Source organism: Conger conger, chromosome 3 (genome assembly GCF_963514075.1).
Source record: "Conger conger chromosome 3, fConCon1.1, whole genome shotgun sequence".
In the NCBI taxonomy this organism is placed as follows: domain Eukaryota; kingdom Metazoa; phylum Chordata; class Actinopteri; order Anguilliformes; family Congridae; genus Conger; species Conger conger.
The window spans coordinates 13,040,143-13,062,292 of record NC_083762.1 but is presented as its reverse complement, the minus strand read 5'-3'; the positions used below and the strand labels follow the sequence as shown (position 1 = coordinate 13,062,292).

Sequence of the window (22,150 nt, the reverse complement as noted above, 5' to 3'; positions counted from 1 at the left end):
GACACAAACACAAACAATGAACCGCCTGCATTCACTAAAACAGATGTTATGCAAATTAGTCATCTTGGCCGCCATTGTGTGTACATGATTTCCAACCTTGTATTTAGACGCAATTACGGTCTTTCAAGCCCCGTGAATTTGTGAATGCAGCCTGCCTGTTTGTTGTTTCCCGTTCCATGTCAAGTCTTATGAGGCCGCTCCCACAGTAATCACACCTGCCCGTCCTCCCCATTACAGAGAGCGTGCGTGAGACGACTCATTAGACATGATTTTTTGAAAATAAACCACCTGAAATGCACACAGCAGCCCATTACTCACCAGGTCTGCCTTCCCCCCCTATAGGATCACATAGGGCTTTCAGTACAGAACGCTTCCACTCAAATGGAAATATTACACACTTAGCATTTACTCACTAAAGTCAAAACATTTTGTGGGTTGATGCAAAATGTTCCCAAATGTTCCCCCATTTCACCACCCTTTAAAGATTGAACCAAAAAGCCTTTTGATTTTTGTCAAGGCATTTTTTTATTTATTGCATACATGTCATTCATTTCAGTTCCAGAAGATACGTGTTGGACAGAGAACCGTCCCGTTCAGAGGGTTCACCAGATAAGGTTGTGACTCAGCGAAGAGCTAACTGAACTTATAAGATGTGACCCTGTTCCTCCAGCCTGCTCTCCACAGAGAGCCATCACTGAAGTTTCACCTGTTTGATACAGTTTGTTTGCTGAGAATAAAAGCATAATAACAAACACCAATTCGCAAGTGGCCAAATTATTTAAATTGATGAATAGGCCTACATTATTTTATAAAAACAAAACCCTTTTCCGATTGAAGAAAAAAACAAAAAAAACCATTCTTCCTATATTTAATGTTCCTATCTGGCCCATTTAAAGCCTATTTATTTTGAAAATATCGCTGAAAATAAATCCAAATATAAACAATATCCCTTCATTTTTGAAATATGAAATGGCATTTTCCCCATCATACGCAAGGCTATCCCTTTTTTTTTTACGTCATCCCTCAAATCGAGAAGAGGATGCGTACTCCCGTTTAACCCGCGAGGGCCCTGAAGTGCCAGTGGAACAGCGACAGCGCATAGTACACCAGGATACGCATGCATCCCAGCGGTGCAGGATTGTGAGACTCTGGGTGAAGTATTGCTTTAACACTGTTCGAGCCCATTCCAGACCCGCAGGGAAACTGGCTGCAGGCCCGTTCTTACATCTAAAGTTAAGAAATTAATACAAACCAGACCGAGCAAACCCTGTCAATCATACACCCCACACATTAATTAATGAATAAGAGGATATGCACACACTCGTGTGTGTGTGTGTTCCAGCGGAACACCATCTCTTAGGATAAGAGTACAGGTAGGCCAGAGAAGTCCATCGTTTCTGTTCTATCTGAGCCAATCACATGACAGGACTCAAACGGCCTTCTGCTGGATGACTGAAGCCCGATTTAAACTTTGCTGCACGACCCTTTCAACTAAATGTGTATGACAAAAAAAACAAAAACATTTTAATCAGGAAATAGTGTCGCACAAAACAATTTTGTGATGTTGTGGAAAACATCATACTGTCGTGCAGTGCTGATAGGACAGCCAAAGGGAGCAGTAAAAGTAATTGTCATGGATAGGCTACAGCATCATTTGCTGCCATTTCCAGTATAAACGCAAACCGTTGTGCGACACTTCCATTTTTGTAGCACGACGCTTGTCGACAGGGTGTGAATTGGGCTTTAATCCATGAATACATGCACTGAAGCTCAGATGGACCAAGCTATTTCTGGCTCCTTGGGCCCACGTGTCTACCCCTGTAGTATAACACTAAGATCAAGCCCTTTTACTTTTTAGGACAACTGTAAATATATATACTGAACTCAAAACCTATATTCCAAGTATTGATAAAGCAAGCAATAAATATATCTTACAAAGTGATCGCAACAATTTCCATGACCAGTCATATCTGCAGAATGAAAAAAAAAAAAGAAAGAAAAAAAAAAAGAATCTGTGGTGGAAGTCCGTTTGGCACAATGTAGCCAAAAAGAAAACCTTGTCCTGGGGAATAAGCCTATGACAAAACTGAAGTTTTTAGCCCTAACTTTACACACGATGAGAGGAACTGACTGCTTGCCTGGCCCGGTGTACAATGAATTCAAAATGCCGCAATTCTTGCGTCAGGGGTTCATGAGCTACAGTGAGTTCTTTTCAAACGCTAATCAAAAATAGACCCCTGACAAGTAGCCAAAGTAATATGACCATCCAACAATAGAATCTTAAGAGAAATGCATTTTTAGAGAAATGTTCTTGAAGACCTCCATCAGAAAGAGATGACTGAGCTGCGGAACATTAACCACAGGCGATGATCATGAAGGCAGTTAGCACACAGGGGAGAAAGTGGGCATGGTGTACCTCACTGAGCAACTGGCCAAAATACAAGCATTCATTTACCCCAGGGGAGGGCAGTTCCAGTCCCAGAGGGTCAGTGTGTATATTGGCTGCATACAGCAACACTGGTTCACTCGTAGATTAGATCACAGCAAAAGGTTTTGTATTGGGCCACAATAACAGTCTTCGGCTGTCATTCATGTTTATCATGAAATGTAGCTAAAATGGTTTAAATTTATGTTTTCATAAATGTGACGGCTAATTAAGCAATTAAGGCCAGAGGTTGGCATGAAAAGCAGACAAAGATACGGCCCTTTTGCCCACCACCCATACAGAGAGCTCCCAGAACAAACATTGGAATGAGTATTAGTTTAAAGAAATGCCCTGGCATCTCAGTAGAAGTGCTACCCGACTTTGAATATCACACAATCAGTCTGTATTTCACGTAAAAATTCACTTGGAAATTTGCAGGCTTGTTTGTTAATACTCATGGTTATAGCTGCATGGTGACAGATACAACTCACCCATCTCAAAAATTGTGCTCCATGACATAGAAAACAGATGAGACGGTACACCCTTCGTACATTTGCTTTTTAAAAAATCATAATCAAGTTCTAGGCTTAAGCCATTTTATAATGGTAAAGATGCAATCATGGATTGCACTGGTTACCAAACTTAAGAAGCTAAACTGCAGTACCTGCAATTTCACTATTCTGTGGAGAGATGTGTAGTATGCAAGCATGTACATATACACACCCACACACAAGCAATTTGGCATTTTACCCATTTAAAATGCGATAAAAATGTGAAAAGTTCCAGCTTTATCATTCTTGATGTGGCTTTTCTTGAATAACTTTGCATTCATACTGGAAAGAGAGAAGAGGAAGTGTAAGACACCATGGCAACAACAGGCGCATGTGACATCACAATGTATAGCGCTGAACCTACATGAGTACCTACCATCACACGAGAGAATTTCAGACAAAGGCACATATATAAAGGCATTAACTACAAGATTATGACCAATGACAAAAACAGCTCGGCTGTGTCACTGAAACAAAGGACCTGAGGGCAAGCTTTGGTTAAAACCCAGGATGTAGTTCCTCGATATAAGCCATTAACAGAAACGATTAACCGATAGAAGCATGCGCTACAAAAAGGTCCATTCAGTGCCATTTGTGAATTTACATTTTAAAAACCTGTATAATGGCTTACCAAAGCTAGCTGGCGTCCTATATTTCCCATCGTTATTACACCAGCAAAGAAGATACAGGGCAGCCAGGAACGTATGTAGAGAAAATCTGGAGATGTATACCTTGAAGACATCACAAAAATAAAGAATGCCGTAAACCAATTACAAATGTTTAAATCCCAATTAAGGACACAAAAAAACATGTAGGCGTGCAAGTGATACAATCAGAATTTATGTATGTATAGTACTCGATTATATACTTTTTTTATGTTTGTTTGAGAGATACATGTTGTACTGTAGCGTCTTTTTTATATGTCTGAATCATAGCTAAACAAAGGACTTTAGTGTCAATCCATAGTTTTTACATTTTGGTGGATTTAGCAACATCTGTGGTCACTGGTGGTCAGTTCATGTCACATTCTAACAAATCATTTGTTTTGAGTTCCGTTCAAAACAAAACAGTTACTATCTTTATCTTAGATTATTTTTAAGAAAAAAAAAAAAAAGACCATGGTTTGCCCTTTCGCTTTAGGCCTACACGTTCCGTGTGTGCGCAACCAAATTTAAACACGTGGCAGAAATTTAGCACCTGACACCCCCCACACACACAGCATATAGAGGAGCGATTTAAGAACACAAACACACCGAATCGATATTGCTACAAGCATGCCATCGTGAGGCCGTTTCAACCACGGTATTTATTAATATGAACAAAAATTATGGATCGACACCAAGGTATAACATGAGGGATTTTAAAACCCATCTCCAGTTGTATTACTCTGGTGCTTCGCGATGATTCAGGGTTGCCACCGTACATTAGAATCCACACCCATACTCACTGAAAGACCCCATGGTACACCAGGAGCTGGGTGGCCAGAGTGGCCAGGAAAGCGATCCCCACGCCCAACCCAAAGCCGCTCCGCGAACGATCGAACGTCCACCACAGGCCCACGGACAGCGCGGCCAGGGTCAGAGAGAGCTGCACGTTATTCGCAAAGTCCACCTTCTGATGGCCAAAATTAAGGAACTCAGGCAGCAAAGAGAGCACTACAGGGGACGTAAACCCTGTATACGATGGCACCACTCAGTTACTGAGAGTACCGAAGACACTTACATATGAATGTCCATTAGCTACTGCATCCTAGAAAGACCCTTAAACGCAGTATACGGACTTGACCACCATATTCAGCGTTCATTTTTCTGGGGTAATATACAGAATAAACAACACTGGAACAAAGAGCAAGATGGTCTCATTAAAACGTGATGGTACAAAGACAGACGTTCAACAACATTCATTTTCATGCAGACATTATATGTACAATAGCCCACACCATGGAACTACAAATATAAATTATCCATTTAACCAACTCAGGCCCTGTATGCAGTGTTACATAATGAGAAGGGGGGGGGGCAGAAGTGTCCACTATTGTAGCTGCGTTTACATTCCCACAATTAACCTGAGATTCAAACAGCTACCTATGGTCACTATCATGAAATGAGCTGTAAAATGTATGCCAACTGTATTTTCCCCCTCGCCTCCTGTGTTGACCAGTGTGCTAACGCAGCAATGTGCTTTGTATACTTTAGAGACGTTCGTTTGGTGTTCCCCAGCTGCGTGCCTGGCCGGTCATGCAGAAGGCAGGTGTGCATTGAGCAAAGGATACAGCACTGGCATGGTTGATTCCCACGAACACAGCCACACAGCGCATGACACTGGACCACTCGCGTTTGAACTTGTGGGGCTCGCCCAGGCAACGGTCGATGCAGGGGTACAGCAAGCCAATCATTGCTGTTTGCACAAAGGAACAAGTAAGGAGGTCAGTCAATGGTCACCACAGAAAAAAACCCTGTATTGCTCCAGGGGAGGATTGTCTACTGCTTAGTCTAATCAACTGTACATCACTCTGGATAAGAGCATCTGCCAAATGCCATTAAGTTAATTAGTTTAATTATTAGGGCTCATCCAGTGGTGCCTACAGCTTCCTTTTCAGTGGTCTGCTCCAGCCTGGCTGGTAAAGAGAGTAAAACCGGCACACCTAAAAGGGGCGGACCGAGAGACGAGGAGCATACCTGAGGCTGTGCCGCAGCAGGGGGGCACCCACCAGGCGGAGGAGAAGATGCTGGCCATGACGTCGGGCGGGAAGAGCGTGACGTTACGCTGCACCTGCAGCAGGTTCAGCACCAGCGCCAGGAAGACGCCCACGGAGAACAGCATGAGCCCGCGGATCGCCAGGTTGGTCCTCCGGTTGGTGATGACCGCGATGTAGGGCCCGCGGGCCGTCGAGCCGGGCTGTGTGTTCGCCTCCGCCATCGCCGTCAGACTCCCACACCTGGGTCAGGCATACACACAGCGCCCAGCCGCCAGTGCTCCTGCTATACACCGGACCTCAGCTCTGTCCTGAAAGGACAAACACGCTTTGGGAACTTCTAATCATGTCTGTTTTACAGACCAAATGTCAGAATGGGGAAGAAATGTGATCTAAGTGACTTTGATCGTGGAATGATGGTTGGTGCCAGACAGGGTTTGAGTATCTCAGAAACTGCTGATCTTCTTTGATTTTCACACACAACAGTCTAGATTTTGCAGAGAATGCTGCAAAAAAAACACACAAAACAACCAGCGAGCAGCAGTTCTGCGGGCAGAAACACGTTCTTGAGAGGTCAGAGGCAGAGTAACGCAGAGTAACGCAAATAACCGCGCATTACAACAGAGGTATGGAGAAGAGCATCTCTGAACACACAACGTGTCAAACCTGTAAGTGGATAGGATACAGCAGTAGAAGGCTTACGTCAAAAAAAAAAGTCTCATTCATACCTAATAAAGTGCACACAGAGTGTATATATAAATTAATTCGAACTGAATAATTACTCGCTTCCAGATCTTAGCCTGATAGAGGCCGACTTGTGCGCTATTCGATACCCCATCCACGCCACAGATATAGTTACAAACAAGATAAGGTACATAAATTAAGTTAACATTTAATCTCTTTAATGAATACGTTCAGGTCTACAAAAAAAAAAACAGTAGTTTTCCACTTTACATTAGTTATGTATGGTTCCTTAAGAAACTGGATTAAAAGCCCCTCTGGAAAATATGCCAAACATGTGGCTATGAACGAAACTCGGAAATTAGTCTCAGTTCGAAAGTATACACCCACAAGTACACCCATAGCAAAAAAAAAGCAAATTCATGCTGTTTCATAACTTCCGATAAAGGACATTTCAAAGTGACCCATTCTACTGAAGCCACGGAAGGAATGCAGGGTTAACTAGTTTGCCATTTTGGCTAAATGTGGATGTAGGATTTCGCTTGCGTATGCGAATAGTGTTTTTACAGAACAAAAGCAACAGGAATTAGCCAACAACGAATCACGTTAGACCTGTACCCAGCTAGCAGGTTGACCAGCTTAACTCACACTAAATTATCGTATGGTCTGTAGCTAGTTATCCCCAATAATGCCTTCTTTTCAGACAAATTCGCTCACATAGAACTGCCAATCTAGCTAACATTAGAATGAACGCAAAACACAAAATCCACCACTAACGTTAATGCTACCAATGTAGTATACTGTTGGCCAGAATGCGAACTAGCTACCTATTCACTGCTGTTTACGGATTTAATTATGTATGCTAGCACTAGCTAGCCACCTAGAACCAACGTTCATAACGAAAAACGTTAACTGATTAATTAAACACAGCGTGGCACGTATGTCTCCACATACTTAAGATACTAGCTATAGAATCCATGACCAGTAGTCTAATACAACGCCCACTGTATTAACGTTAGCTAAATTAGCTAACTGAGACGACAGGCCAGACAGGCCTACTCACTGCCAGCTGGTCTGAGGGTACTTAAATGGCTGAGTTCTTGCTTCTACACAAGTTGTCTTCGATAGCTCGTATAAGTAAGTAAGCTAATAAATCATTTAAGAACGGTATCGAATCCAGAAAAGACACACGTTTTCACCCTACTACCAGCAGTTAGTGAAGTAAAGAGCAATGCGATTTCCCCAGGCGTTTCTGTAACAAGCTAGCTAGTCTAGTTAACTAGCTTTGTGAGTTAACGTAGCTAACGTTAGCTAGCTACATATGTATAGGACAGGTGCCCCTCTACACTTACCTCTTTTGAAATGGTTAAAACTCGCTTCCCTCCGCCATATTACACATGGCATGTTATTAAAAGGACAACTCGCCTGAAAGAATGGCAGGCTACGCTAAGATTAGTTTAAATAAACAACTAGCCAGCAAGCTAACGTCGCTAACCAGACACCAGAATCTTGCTGTCGGCGATCACCACATCATTCCAGTGCTGCGTGTCATTCAAAGGCTATTGGATGCTGGTACGACCAATAAAAATCAAGTTCAATGACGTAGCCGCCTAAGGCAGAAACCGTTGTACGGTGGATGTGGGCCAAATAATACTGAACAAACAGTAGTCTATATAACGTGACACAAAACGTTTGAAACACAAAATACATAGTAGTCACTACACATTGAATAAAAAATGTATATGAGCTACAATAAAATAAAGACAGTGCGCTGGATATGGAATGCTCCACAAATCAATGTAAAAAATTGGCAATTCTAATTTAGGATTACATTTTTACCATTTTCAGGAAAAAATAATTTGTTGGGTTATACGACAGGCATAGTCAATACCTCGCCATGCTTTGGCATTGGTGGAGTTTTCATCTATTTCACTGTGGAATGATTGTTGCTGGCAGAGATGGTTTAAGTATCTCAGAAACTACTGATCTCCTGGGATTTTCACAGACACTAGTCTCTAGAGTTAGCAAAGAATGGTGCAATAAAAAAAATCCACTGAGCAGCAGTTCGGCAGACAATTACATTACAACAGTGGTAGGCAGAAGAGCATCTCTGAACACACAACACCTCACAACTCTAAGTGGATAGGTTACAGCAGTAGAAGTCTAAAAGATAAGTCTCATAAATACCTTGTAAAGTGTATATCATATATCTGCCCTGTAAAAATAATTCCAAATGAGCTTGTATTGACAAGTTAACACCAGAACTGCAAGTGGAAGGTGAACAGTTCTGGCGTACAAGCTGCTTTGGAATTCTTTTTACAGGGCAGATATATGATATACACTTTATTAGGTATTTATTAGACTTATCTTTTAGACTTCTACTGCTGTAACCATGCATCCCCACATTCTCTGTATCTGCTACTGTGAAACTGGCATGGCATCACAAACTCAAACTTTAATATCTAACATATCATTCACTCTACACAAAAAAACAAAACTGTTTGGCTGTGGCCAAAGGAAAACATGTACTATAAATGGGTATTTTTCAGTTAATAATATGTGTCGTTATAAGGTACCGTCAGACTGTGTTCAAAACCCTGGTGAGGGTGAGAAAGAGCAAGGAGGACAAAAGAGAAAAATAGAGAGAAAGCAGGAGCACAATTATATGTCAAGGCCTGGGATGAGGGCCCTGGTGATAAGTGAATAGAGCTAGGCAGCCAATTCATCATTCCCCTTGGCTCGCTATCGAAGGCCTTTCTGTTATCAGCATTATTTTCCCCCGCTGCCATATCCCCAGGATAAATCTCAAGTGGAAATCACTTTCAGCGATTCCTTCTTTGCCCCATTGAGAGACTCAGCTCTCAGATTACGGGCTACATAACCTTTTGGTTGTTTTTAATGAACACTTCAGCCCTGCAGTGTGTAAGCCCATTTTTCTGGTTGACAACAAATGATGTGCTTAAGTTGTGATACAGCACAACAGGCGTTAAGCATAATCGGGTAAATTGAGAAGAGCAAATTATCTTAGGCAGAGATTTTGCTCCTCAGGAGGACTAGAAGTGTGGATAGTGGATCCCAGTGGTAGAAACTACTTATGTGAACAAATATGTGAACTGTTTTATTTATTTATTCCTTGAGGGTATGAAAGTGACTTTGAGAGGAGATAGTTGTATATTGGCATGGAATTTTTATGGTTGAATAACAAGTACAGATAGCCCATAAGTCACATTTCGTTTTTAAACTGAAAGTTATGAGAAATATATATACTGTATTTTATAAACAATAAAAACATACAAAAAAAAAAATATTGTAATATTTTATTCAAAGAAATGCAGTAAATTATGTATGTATGTATTTAATGTCTTTCTTGTTTGTTGTGTTATCAGAATAAGTATTTTACATTGCACTCCCTCATTCAGAAATGATCCTAACTATTTCTGACAGGTTCTGGAGCTGTGCTGAAGAGTTGAGTTTGGGGCTGTGGCTGTGAACAATATTCTTTTCCTGTAGTCAGTCGTAGCCTTGGAACGTCCTTGGAAACCACCATGGATATAAAATCACCATAAACCCTGGCCCATTAATCTACAAGCTGCTGTGTATGGCCTATCCACGCATGACTAGCTGGAGTCCAAGGCCGTACCCCATTTCTGCTGGTTTGATTTTCTAATGGAGACTAAATCCCCACGCACATTTCTCCAGTATTCAACAATACAGCCTCATTTAATTTGAAGGTACCTGAATCGCAATTATGTCTACATTGAGGTAGCAGTTGTTTCACAGCAAATTGCTGTTTGACGTCCCGGTAGCAGCATTCACATTAACAGAATCACGATATTCACAATGTAAACATCATTACAAGGGAATGCTAGCGAATGAAAGAGGAGAATCTACAATAGAGGGGAATCGGCAGTTCCTATTGGCTGGTCGTGGGCAGCACCTCCCCCACTCCGGCTGTCACTGTTAATCAGCACTCATCTCTTAACATTGGCCACACTTATCAATGAGGTGGAGATTAGTATTCTGAGCGAAACTGATGATAAATCATTTGTACATAATTAGTGCTAGGCAAGGTTACAGCTGACATGAATTTTTATCTTAATTAGGAGGGAAATTTGTTCCATTAATTTAATTTGGTCTGCTTGAGCGGGTCGGTACCTAACAAAGTTAATCTTACACCTGTCACCACCATGGCGTTTGCAGGACCCTAGTTAGCGTGGGCAGAGAAACAGCAACTTCTTTCTGCCTGTTAGTGTCTTCAATCTTCTGTCATGGACAGAGGTAAGTGATGGAGGACTTCATCAAAAGCAAATCTTCAATCTTGGAGAGGTTCATAATACCTGAAGGACATAGTATTATGTGTATGTGTAATTTCACTTCCCAAGGATTAATTCCAGATCAATTTTAGTGAAGAGTTAATGTTTTCTTATCATACCTCCACCTGAAATCTGGTCTGCTTGTGCAATGTAATGTGGATGCTCCCTCCTCCCACATACAGTATGAGGTGAACACACAACACCTGCTGTACCATTGTGTTGAACACACAACACCTGCTGTACCATTGTGTTGAACACACAACACCTGCTGTACCATTGTGTTGAATTGAATTGAACTACATTGTTTATCTTTGTTGCATTTTTTAATGGCCCACAGTACAGTATATATAAGTTAATTCTCAGTTCCTTTCCTCTGGAAAGGTACCCAAGCTTCTGCATGTTGGGTAATTCACATTTTGAACCAACAAGTATCACATCATCAGTAAATTGCACCAGGGAACTGAAAGATAGGCAGCAGACAAGTTCCACTGGAAAGTTAAATTAAGGGGTGAGATTTGTGTGACAGTAAGTGTGACATCGCTCTATTGCATGTTTTTCTCATTTTTTTCTGATTACAGAGGAAAATGGATACATGTCCTTCATGCAACTGAGAGGAGAAGAGAGAGAAACTGCCCTTTATGTCTCTGACACGTACAACAGCATCACACGATGAAGAGCAGACATACAGGCCAATGAAGTACAAGACTGGATGTAGCTTTAATCACCACAATGTGGTGCATTTCAATGCAGGAATCGATTGCAACATACAATTCATAAGTTGAAAACTAAACCATAGATTTTATGGTATCAATCGTTGGATTTGTTGTCCCCCTTATTTGGGGCAACAAGACTCTGGGGAATTATTCACCCTAGAAATGCCAAGAAAGTGGGCTATTACATCAGATTTCAGTGGACTGCATATGCCAGGTGCAGATATACTGCGTGATAAAGTCACAACATATAAATTCATTATTCAGCACACATTGGTTGTATGGTTAAAGATGAAGCATCAGTTGTACAGCGCTTTGGATAAAGGCGCTAAATGCAAACCATTTACATTTAAGATCATTCACATACTGCATGTATAATAATGGTGTGTATAAATATGATTATAGTTTGTAATGAATTGGCTGCATTGAGTGGGTCTGCTGACTTCAGGGAGATGTAAAGATTAAGAGGTGGGCAGAATTGTCTATCTGAGATGGCAACGGCAGGCTTGGCAGACACAAGGAGGTGCGTCGATTGATTGGTGGAGACGCACAGGGGAGCCATGCATTTTCATATTAAGCTGTGATAATTAAATTCAACCGGCTGGAGGCAGAGGTAGCTCAATAGTGTGTGTGCAGGTGTGTGTGTGTATGTGTCTGGGGAGGGGGGGGGGGGGTAAATGAGTTATTTAAAAGCAGATTCCCTTTTTGGCATTCACTACTGCTTCTCCATCTTTGCACATGGTGACTCTATTATCCTCAGTCCATTATGGAGATCCTACATTCCAATAAAACTCCTATCTCCAGTGGCACGGACATGTCAGGTGGCCAGTCATACATTCCTGTAGCCCAAGGTTTCACGTGGAAGCTAGTTTCACCCTCTGTAGCAGCTGTGCTTATTACTATTCTTACTAGCATTATCACTAACATTATGACTGTTATTAAGCAAAAATGGACCTGTACACAATTAATATGAAAGATAAGTAGGGACAATACACCAAGAGAGGAGGACAAAATTAAAACATGAATAGAGAGGTAGAAAATGAACCTTAATCAATAAATATATGCAAAGAAATGTTTGCAGCGCAGCAATGACAATGAATTATTACTTTGCAGGATCTGAGGACACCTTATTCTGCATACACAGAGCCCTCTAGTGGTTGAATTAGACACAACATAGTTTAAAAAAAATAAAATATCTTGTGTTTGAGTACTCCTCCCCCTACTGGATACAAAGAGGAGCATGCCCATAAGGGCTGAGGAAGCTGAAGACAGATGCATTTTCTCATCAAACTCTTATCAGCTTTTTTTCTCATTTTCATGATGACCAGGTTGGCTCTTTTTATTTGCTCAAAAAAGCTGTGCATCCCTCTCCCTGGGGTTTGAACCACCTACGTTCTGGGTCCCGGTCTCAGCCACTAGGCTACAGGCCGCTGCAATAAGCACACTGAACATTTCATTTCTCAATCCTGTTTAAATTAAACCACAAATCTTCGATTTCTAGTCCGTGCTCTGAAGTCAACATGAAACGATGCCATTTACTGCAGTAGAAATGCTGTTTTCACTGCATCTACAGTAACCGCGGTCATGAGGGCACAAGAATAATGTTTGTAATAATGTTTGGTTTGGCAAAGGACTATCAGGATATTTATCAAAAGACCTTTATGAGTACAACACATTGTCAACAATTCTTCTAAAGCAGTGTACAAAGCTGGCATCTACGTATTATTAATGGATCTGGTAATGTCCTTTTGATGCAACTACTGTAAAGCGACATTGCATGCATTTCTCCAGGCAAGACATAACTCATATCAACTGCCATGGGGAGAATGGAAAGGGAAATTATTCAGCTGATTCGTCAATCTGGGATATTATATCAGAATGTAGTGTTAACTTGGCCAAGTGTTTTTTTGGGCCAGGTTTTTGACATGCACATCCAGGGAAATCAGCTAATAGAGTTTGAATGTAATAATGCATGGTAGTACTGTCCAATGAGCATTGCAGTTAAGGTTTGAATTTGCATATACAGGAGAATAACACATATTGATTGGCTCAAACATAATTATTGTTATGCTGTAGCAGGCCAGGTCCACATATTCATTCCCTTTTCAGGTGTGCCTGTGACATGCTGCCTATGGTGGTTATTATGTAAGACAAAAAGACTAATAAGAATAAAAATAAGCAATAGCAGTTTAACTGCCTTTGCAACCATAATAACCAAATTAACTAAACACATAGCTGTTCCGGAGAATGGGACGCAGGCATGAAAAATATTTCCCCACTCCCGCAGAACAGCCAGCTGTGCCTGTATAAGCCTGGCTGATCCAGGAAACACACACACTAAGCTGTGGAGGCCAATGCTGTCCATGGTCCTGAAGAAGGTGATACAGAAGAAGGAGATGTACTTTATTCAACCCCGTGGGGTAATTTGTCTTCCGCATTTGCGTCCATCCTAGTTAGGTAGAAGCAGTGAGCAGCCACCTGGGCAGCGCCTGGGGCACAGTGCCTTGGTCAAGGGCAATAGCTGGAGCACACATAACCGGAAATGCATGTCTTTTGAGTGTGGGAGGAAACTGGAGTACCTGGAGGAAACCCACGCAGACACAGGGAGAAGATGCAAACTGTTGAGAGGAGAGAGGATCTATCCGGCTGGCTTTTATAGACTGCCCAGAGGCATAAAAACATAACATATCATCACGATGAGAACTGGCCATTCAGCCAAGGAATGTTCACCATTTTCCTGCCACTGAATGTGTACCTAATGTTTACTTTACCTGATGGCTAGATAGTATCTAGCATCGTATCATGCCTGGTCTTGAAAACGAAAATTACATTTAATATAATGCAGTCTCCACGTTACATTACAGTCATTCTGGACAATAAAGTGCAAACCAGGGACAAGTAAAAATGCAAGAAAACATGTAAAAACTCCACCTATCACTGTTTTTAGGAAGTGTGGGATAGCAATCTTTAAACACACAGGCCACAGATAGGTCACGGACTGTAGTTTAGCTATAACTGGACACCCCAGGCCGGCTGCAGCACAAGTTCAGGTGTAATACTGAGTGGAAACACTAAGTGATGCTGCAATAAAATGTTTTGCTGCAGGACTGAGAAGAATACCTTAGATAATGTGCTAGTGTACTAAGAAAGGTACTTGTGAGGGGCTGTGTGTACGTATACTGGTGAACCCATCTGTGTTGAAGCAGCAGAAATACTGACGCTCCTGTTCTCAATCCTATAGAAGAATGTTTGTAAAAGAAGAAGATGACAGTTTGTAATAAGCTCCTGATATGGGCGGGTGGGGTCGGGGGGTGCCTTTGTGTTTCTGTCCTCAGTCACAGCACTCACTCGTATCCTACATCCTTCCCTCTCAAAAAAAAGGTAGAAAAACTAGCCTAAAAAGGGTACAAGCACGTGTCACTGGGGGTGGAGGTACACAATCGGTACATGAAATTATACCCCTAACCAACCAACCAAGTAGTTAAAGGGTCTTCCCCAGCTTATCTACAAAAAATCATCAGACCCTACACCCCTGCCAGACCTCTTCGTTCAGCCTCCACCGGCCGCTTGGCACCTCCCCCTCTCCGAACCTCCACCTCACGCTCACGACTACTGTCTGTTCTGGCTCCACGGTGGTGGAACGAACTCCCCGTTGAGGTCAGAACTGTAGAATCTCTCCCCACCTTCAAGCGCAAGCTGAAGACACACCTCTTCAAGCAGCACCTCTCCCCGTCCCTCCCTACCTCCCTGTGAACCTTAATTGTTGTCTCTGTGATGTGCTTTGTGTATCGGTATTTTTAGTTGGCTAGGTAAGCAGTGTTTGGATAGTTCACTTTGGTCACTTTTGCTCTGTTTGTTTGTTTATTTGTTCTCAAAAAAAAAAAAAAAAAAAAAAAAAAAGGCCCTCGTCCTTATCTTTGTTGTACAGGTAGCAGTTGAAATTGTACTTCCCTCTAGGGTCTTTCAGCGAACTTATCCCTGGTTATGGGTATGCACTTTGTTGTATGTCGCTCTGGATAAGAGCGTCTGCCAAATGCCAATAATGTAATGTAATGTAACCAGCAATACATACGTCAGTCATTTGCACTTGTATTGCTTGTAAGAGGTACTCAAATACATATACCAAAACATTTCAATGAAGTACTCATTTTTATTATTAATATAATTATTTCTTTAAAAATAAAAACCTCAACGTACCTCAACTGCACCATTATCTCTGGGAGTTTATTAATACTTATTCATAGCAGCTCAGTATGCCCGTGTAATCAACATTTCATGCTACAAAATGCAGTAATATGCCTTTGGCTGTATGCCAGATTTGCATGTAATCAGCTGTGAAAATGCATTAATGAGTTTACAGAAGCTTGTCCCAGGTAGGCAGGTGTAGGCGTTGCCAGAATAAATCAACTGTAATGATGCTCTGCCATTAGCAGCACTTAAGCAGTCGGAAAAATCCAGCAAATTGAAATGCAAATGATCATATTGTCTTGCATTATAACAGGGCATCTCACAGGAGACATGTTAGTAAGGGTTCACACCACAGAGACATCAGTCTAGACTTCATGCATAATCAAATTACTTTTTATTCAAGAGCAACACTTTGGACTTCCATTTTTCAAGCATCAGAAGAAGCACCAGCTGAATCCCAGAATGCACTAGGAGCCACGAAGTAAAGAATGATGCCAAGAGTGTGAATGGCAACCATATCACAATGGAGGCAGGAGAGATTATTCTCTGCAACCCCAGTCCAGCATGGCAGAACAGAAGCCACAAGAAACAGGAAAAAATCCAGGAAGAGATTAACATACAGGGCAGTTTAGGTTTATAACAGGGCCCCTTCATAAATTATTTTGTTCCTGATTGGGGAAACGGAAATGTGTGGATTTATGGTTATTGGCGGGGAATTGTCTTTGTAACAACAGACTGATCAAAAATGTGATGTTGACATATTACTCATCCATTCACAGGCATTTATTGGAAGATGATTGTGTTAGTTACACTTTACTTTCCCTTTATTGTGTTAATATTTAGTTTAAATGAAACCTCTGTGCCCTACATTGTTTCTTTTTGGTTCAGTTGGTGCTTTTATATATATACTTTGTTCTTCTACAATCAGCTTGACAGTGTGTGCTTTTATTATATATTTTTCCATTTGCAGATGTTCATGTCCCCCTCCCGATTACCACCTTTCCGATATCCCTCTCCCTCCCTCTAACCCAACATTTAAAAAAAAAAGAATTGCACTTATTTTACTAGTTATGGATGTGATGCTTTTACTTGTGGAAGAACCTATGCACTTGTAAATCGCTTTGGATTAAAAGCGTCTGCCAAATGACTAAAATGTAATGTAAAATGTACAGTACAGTATCTAAAATCTGGCTATGTAAACGGTACATCGCATCATTAAATCTTATGCGCTCCCATTTTAGGAATTACGGTATTCCGCTAGACCTGGGAGGGGTTAGTTATTCTTTAGGTTGTCAATTGTCCATTCAAAGCGGAGTTGTGCAACGGATCAGTACCACGATACAGGTTGGGGAAATTCTTTATTTTAAACAAATTATTACTTATACAAATTCTATTCCAAGACGAAGCGTGTCATTAATGTGTGTGTGTGTGTGTGTGTGTGTGTGTGTGTGTGTGTGTGCGCGCGCGCGTTTACACAGCGCCAATGGTATTGTTCCAGTGTTCTAAATTTCAAAAACGTCAGACAGTTTTAGACTATTAATGCGAGATTTGAATCAACTTCAGTTTCAACGAGGTTGAATTTTGTGATTGCTTCGGCTTTGATACGGTTGGCTTCTACTTATGCTATTGCGGCAATTGCCTTGCTAACTTCAAATGTGGTTCGGGATTGTATTATATATGACAAAACTACCTGGTCTGATATTTCAGTTGGCCTAAGCTATTTTATCATTCATAATACGCCTATATATTCATACGGTATTTCCTTCCCCAGTTTAATATATGAGGTGAATATAAATTAGGCACCATGTCATTCGCTGTGTATAGTTAACTGATTTGATATGCTGAACTGTATAGTGTTGCAGATGTTCGGGGCTGGTAGTTGCCAGAGAGCGTCGTTTGATAAGTGACTGCGGAGCGCGCATTGGGCGCAACAACTGACGTTCAGGTCCCGCTGGCATGACGCTCATGCAGAATCTTATCCCTAATTTCAGATGAAGTGTCCCATGATTCCTGAAATTGGACATGCTTTTTAATACTCGCACGACTTGCTTTTATGCACAATGATTTTCATAGTAGTTTGCTATGTATGAGCATTTAATTTAATGTGGCATGGCCATTATCTACTTACCCTGTGACCTTATTAATATAACAGCATTGGTTAGTTATTGTATTTCATGAAACCATTTAAGCTTAAGCCGCAGTCCCTCAGTATTTAAGATACAATTGAGCCCAAATATTGAGTGTGCTTCCACTGCACCCCACTGTAATGTACTGTATACCCTGCATGGCAATAAAGGCAGTAAATAAATACAGTACCCAATAGTGACTTATGAAAGCTCAAACAGGGTAGCCTCCATGGATGGAGATGCGGGCATCTGTGAGGCATTTTTACTCAGACACACACCTACATGTTTTGTGATACAGGTAACCACAGGCTGGCATGAGACAGAATTTGCCCCTATGAAATGGCTTCTGGCCATCTTACCCCACCTAAGTTCTAATTTCACCCATTAGAAAGAAGAACTGACTTCAGAACAGCTTTTATGGACAACATCCATCTCTCGGCAGAGGCTGCTCAGTCGTGAATGATAGACACGGCAGTTATGAAATCCCTGATCTGAGTTCAGTTTGTGATCAACGCATTTTCAAGGCAGGGTGTGGTGGGTTGTTTACGTGAGCTTTTCAAAAGCTTTGGGATCCTTTTAGTGTGAAATATTTTCATTCATATCTTTTTCATCCATTTCACCATTTTCATTCATACATATTCATACTAACTCTTTGCTTTGGTTACTTGGTTTGACATTTCATCCTTCAACACATGGACACAAGGTTTTAACTGTAAAACATGTTTCCGACCCGGCGGAGGGTTGTACCATGTCCAAAATAGCAGCTACTTTGAGTAGTGTTCTCATCCAACTGCCAAACTAGTCCTGGGAAAGTGCATTAGGAAAACTGTGGAAGCCAATATCAAGCCTTGGATGGTCTTGAGAGGTGTGTGATTACATCGGCGTCAGTTTAGATTACCGTAATCATGAGGACTGTAACGGGAATGAGCTTAATCAGGACAGGAGGGCATGGGGTTGACCTCTGTTACTCTGCAGTTTAAGTTCAGTCATCCGGATTGCTCCAAGGCTGATTACAGAGAGTGTGCTGGGGCCGACACCAGATACGGTGACGTCGCTGTTCAACACGGAGCCTTCCGATTGGCTGTCCACTTCCTCCCTGGCAAACACTTGTTTTCATGTTCGGTGATGAGATACACTCCTAATGGGGTGGATGCATGGAAATTATTATTCTTAATGAGAGGTCAAGAAAGGTGTGTGTGTGTGTGTGTGTGTGTGTGTGTTTGTACACCTTAGGTCCTCCCCTTGTTGTTAATGCTAACGAGGCTTGCACAAGTGATTACATCTCAAAGGTGAGAAGATGTCAAAAGAGTATAATTATCTGTCTCATTCAGGTCCATTAGACTAGTCTGCTCTCCTCCCCCATCCACAAGTAACATAGGAGTGCTGTATGTAATGTATGCTTAAATGTGAACCGACTATCCAACATATGGATCGATGTGGAATTACAGTCACCCTCGGCTTGCCCTCGTTGTCCCCGTTTATGAAAAGGAAATGCCTCTGTTCATGTTCACAGCCATTTTCCTCAGTACATTAATCCTGGACATGCCGCTTAGGGATGACCCGCAGACAGAGAAGCCATTCACCGAAGTCTGAATGAGCGCTTCTAGTGCTGTTTGTCTCACACAATTCCATTTCCGAAGCCGTGGCAACAAGCGATTAGCGATGAAAATATCTCACATCCAGAGACACGTGAAGGATAATCTTTTTTCTCGACTAAATTAAAAGACTATCTGTTTCTCATTACAGTCAAGCCTAATCCTTTACAATTAAGCCCGTTTTAGTGAAGTTAAAAATTAGTTCTCAATCTCAGTACAATTATGGTATAATGTTTATTTTTCCAAACACTAAATATTAATAATTCAGATAATCTAATTAACTTTTTTGCAGTGCCATATTTTTAAAAAAATCTATTTTCAAATATGCTTCATGTTTTTGTTCAATACATCCTTAAAGTTTCATTGATTTAGTTTATTTGACAACATTTCTGTAAATATGAGTTAGCGAGGAAGGCTAGTTTTCATCTGTAGTCCCTGTGGGAGGAACCCAGGGTACCAGGAGGAAACCCACACAAACATGGGGAGAACATGCAAACTCCACACACAGGGTACCAGGAGGAAACCCACACAAACATGGAGAGAACATGCAAACTCCACACACAGGGTACCAGGAGGAAACCCACACAAACATGGGGAGAACATGCAAACTCCACACACAGGGTACCAGGAGGAAACCCACACAAACATGGGGAGAACATGCAAACTCCACACACAGGGTACCAGGAGGAAACCCACACAAACATGGGGAGAACATGCAAACTCCACACACAGAGTACCTGAAAGAAACTCACACAAACAAGGGGAGAATATGCAAACTCCACACACAGGGTACCGGGGGAAACTCAAGGGGAGAACGCGCAAACACGCAAACTCCACACAGAGAGTATCTGGGCCAGCTGGCCCTGGAAGAGTGGAACCCGGAATATCCTTATTGCTTGGCTGCAGTGCAACGGGGCAGCCTATAGCCTGCTAGCTAAGGTTGCTGGAAGGTTGATTGTCTGAGCCCCGGTGGAACCACAATAAGTTCATTGCAGCTGTTGGGCCCTTTAAGCTAGGGTTAATGTTTACTTGACAAGTGACGATTTATTCCATTGGCAAATCTTGAAATTGAGTCAAACTGTCTCACCATATTTGGCAATATTTTAGTCTTATTTTAACAAAAAAGTAAAAGAATTTTAAGTTTCAAAATGCTTGTGGCTTATCGGGTACAAATGCTTGTTGCTGGGGTGGTACCCTATAGATGCATAAAATTGTACCCCTAGCCAGCAATATATAATTAACTTAATTTGCTTACCCAAAGACGGTATTACTGTATTTTACCTTCAGGGTACATTTGAGAAATTTGATCCTTGAAGGACAGAAAATTATCTCCACGGTCAGGTTATTTGTGAGAGTGTGCTTGGTCCCAGGCCCCCCGTGCTTCTCTGTTTCTCGTGCGAGCCGTGCTGTAGGGCTCATTGGTAAACCTGCGGTGTCCCTCATTGTTGTGGGGGCTAATGCCTTGGCTTTGACACTGTACTGGGCCGGCTCCCCACAGGGCCTGACTCTCTTTCCCTCTCACTCTTTTCTTGGAATGTTCTCTTCACAATTCTTAGTCAGTGTTCTAGCACTCCATTGCTTTTAATTACCAGAAGTGATTGTTACATCAGCGTTAGAAGAATGTTAAGTTCAGGACATTCTAATCACATATTTGTGATCTCACACCTCAAGAAGGGTTAAACCCCCAAGTGCCATCTCCCTGCTCTATGGCCAGGGGTTTGAAGTTCCCCTGCTGAATAAAAACAGCTCAAGCTAGGTTTTGAAACAGCTGGTAGCTGGTCATTTCAAGCTGGTCATAGCTGTAGACAAGGGTGACATTCCAATAGTTTTATTGGTGTGACATTTAAAAAAACTCAAACAAATTCAAGTCTCCCACTTAAGTAATTGCTCCTTGTGTTTACTGGGGTCTACAAAGAGGCTATATCACGTGGACTTATACAGTACATTCAACCCTGAGTTATGTTGACGTTGTGTGTGTTTGCATTTTTGTGGTCCCGTATGCTGGTTATGTTGCAAGTCTGAGATGTTTTAAGATGGCCTTTGGGAGCCAGAGGAAGAGCAATCAGATACCTGCTGACAGCACAGAGGGCCACAGATTGGCAGACAGGAGATGACATCAGCAGACAGACAGGAGGAGCCTTCAGTTACTCTGTGGAAGCATGTCATATTCTGGACAGAAGTTTGGTGCGGGTGTTTTTCACGCACTGTTAGAGTGACATTTCTAATCTTGATGCTCTAGTTATTCTGCTCTTTTCATGAAAGCACATTCAGTAATCATCCACATGATCAGGTGTGCATGAGGTAGGCAGGGCAATTTATCAGTGTACAATCACAGTGTATTGTATGAAGTATTCATAAGGTATTTCACTCACATAACAAAAATGTCATTACATGCTATGAAAATGGAATATGTGAAAATATATTCACATATACACTCACTGAGCACTTTATTAGGTAGACCTGTACAACAGCCTGTTAATGTGGCAGCAACTAAATGCATAAAAGCATGCATACATGGTCTGCACTCCCTCTCCTCTCTACCCCTTCTCCTCTCCTCCTCTCCACTCCCTCACTCCCTCTCCTCTCCACTCTCTGCACTCAACCTGTTCAGCAGCAGCACAGGGCTGACATTTTCCCAGAACAGACAGTGCGGTGCGGTGCAGTGAAAGGAGGTGGTGTTATGACATTAGAACAGGCGTCTGGGTGCAGACTGTTCTGGTCGAGTGGAGGGAGGGCAGGGTGAGGCCATTAGGTATTCTGTGCCCTGCTCTGTTTTTTGGTGAGGAACAGAGGTTATTGGTTACCAGATACTGGAATATGGCTTGATAGCCATCATCATATCTGAATCACAAAAGACATCACCTGG

General features: G+C 41.8%; 2 protein-coding genes across 2 annotated transcripts in view; one reads left to right on the top strand and one right to left on the bottom strand.

Annotated features, from left to right (window-relative positions):
• Positions 1–500: 500 nt before the first annotated feature.
• LOC133125132 (insulin-induced gene 2 protein) lies at positions 501–7,894 on the bottom strand. The gene is made up of 6 exons (XM_061236869.1): positions 7,705–7,894; positions 5,655–5,982; positions 5,249–5,373; positions 4,424–4,590; positions 3,608–3,707; positions 501–3,258 (listed from the first exon to the last, which is right to left on the bottom strand). The coding sequence occupies exons 2-6, from the start codon at positions 5,893–5,895 to the stop codon at positions 3,217–3,219; spliced, it is 675 nt and encodes a 224-aa protein (XP_061092853.1). The 5' UTR covers positions 5,896–5,982; positions 7,705–7,894; the 3' UTR covers positions 501–3,216.
• An 8,970-nt stretch (positions 7,895–16,864) lies between these two features.
• LOC133124414 (microtubule-associated protein 2-like) overlaps positions 16,865–22,150 on the top strand; it is an 81,221-nt gene continuing 75,935 nt past the window's right edge. Inside the window, exon 1 of the mRNA XM_061235609.1 lies at positions 16,865–16,907. The gene's annotated coding sequence lies outside the window, so the exon portion shown is untranslated. The remainder of the gene's footprint in view (positions 16,908–22,150) is intronic.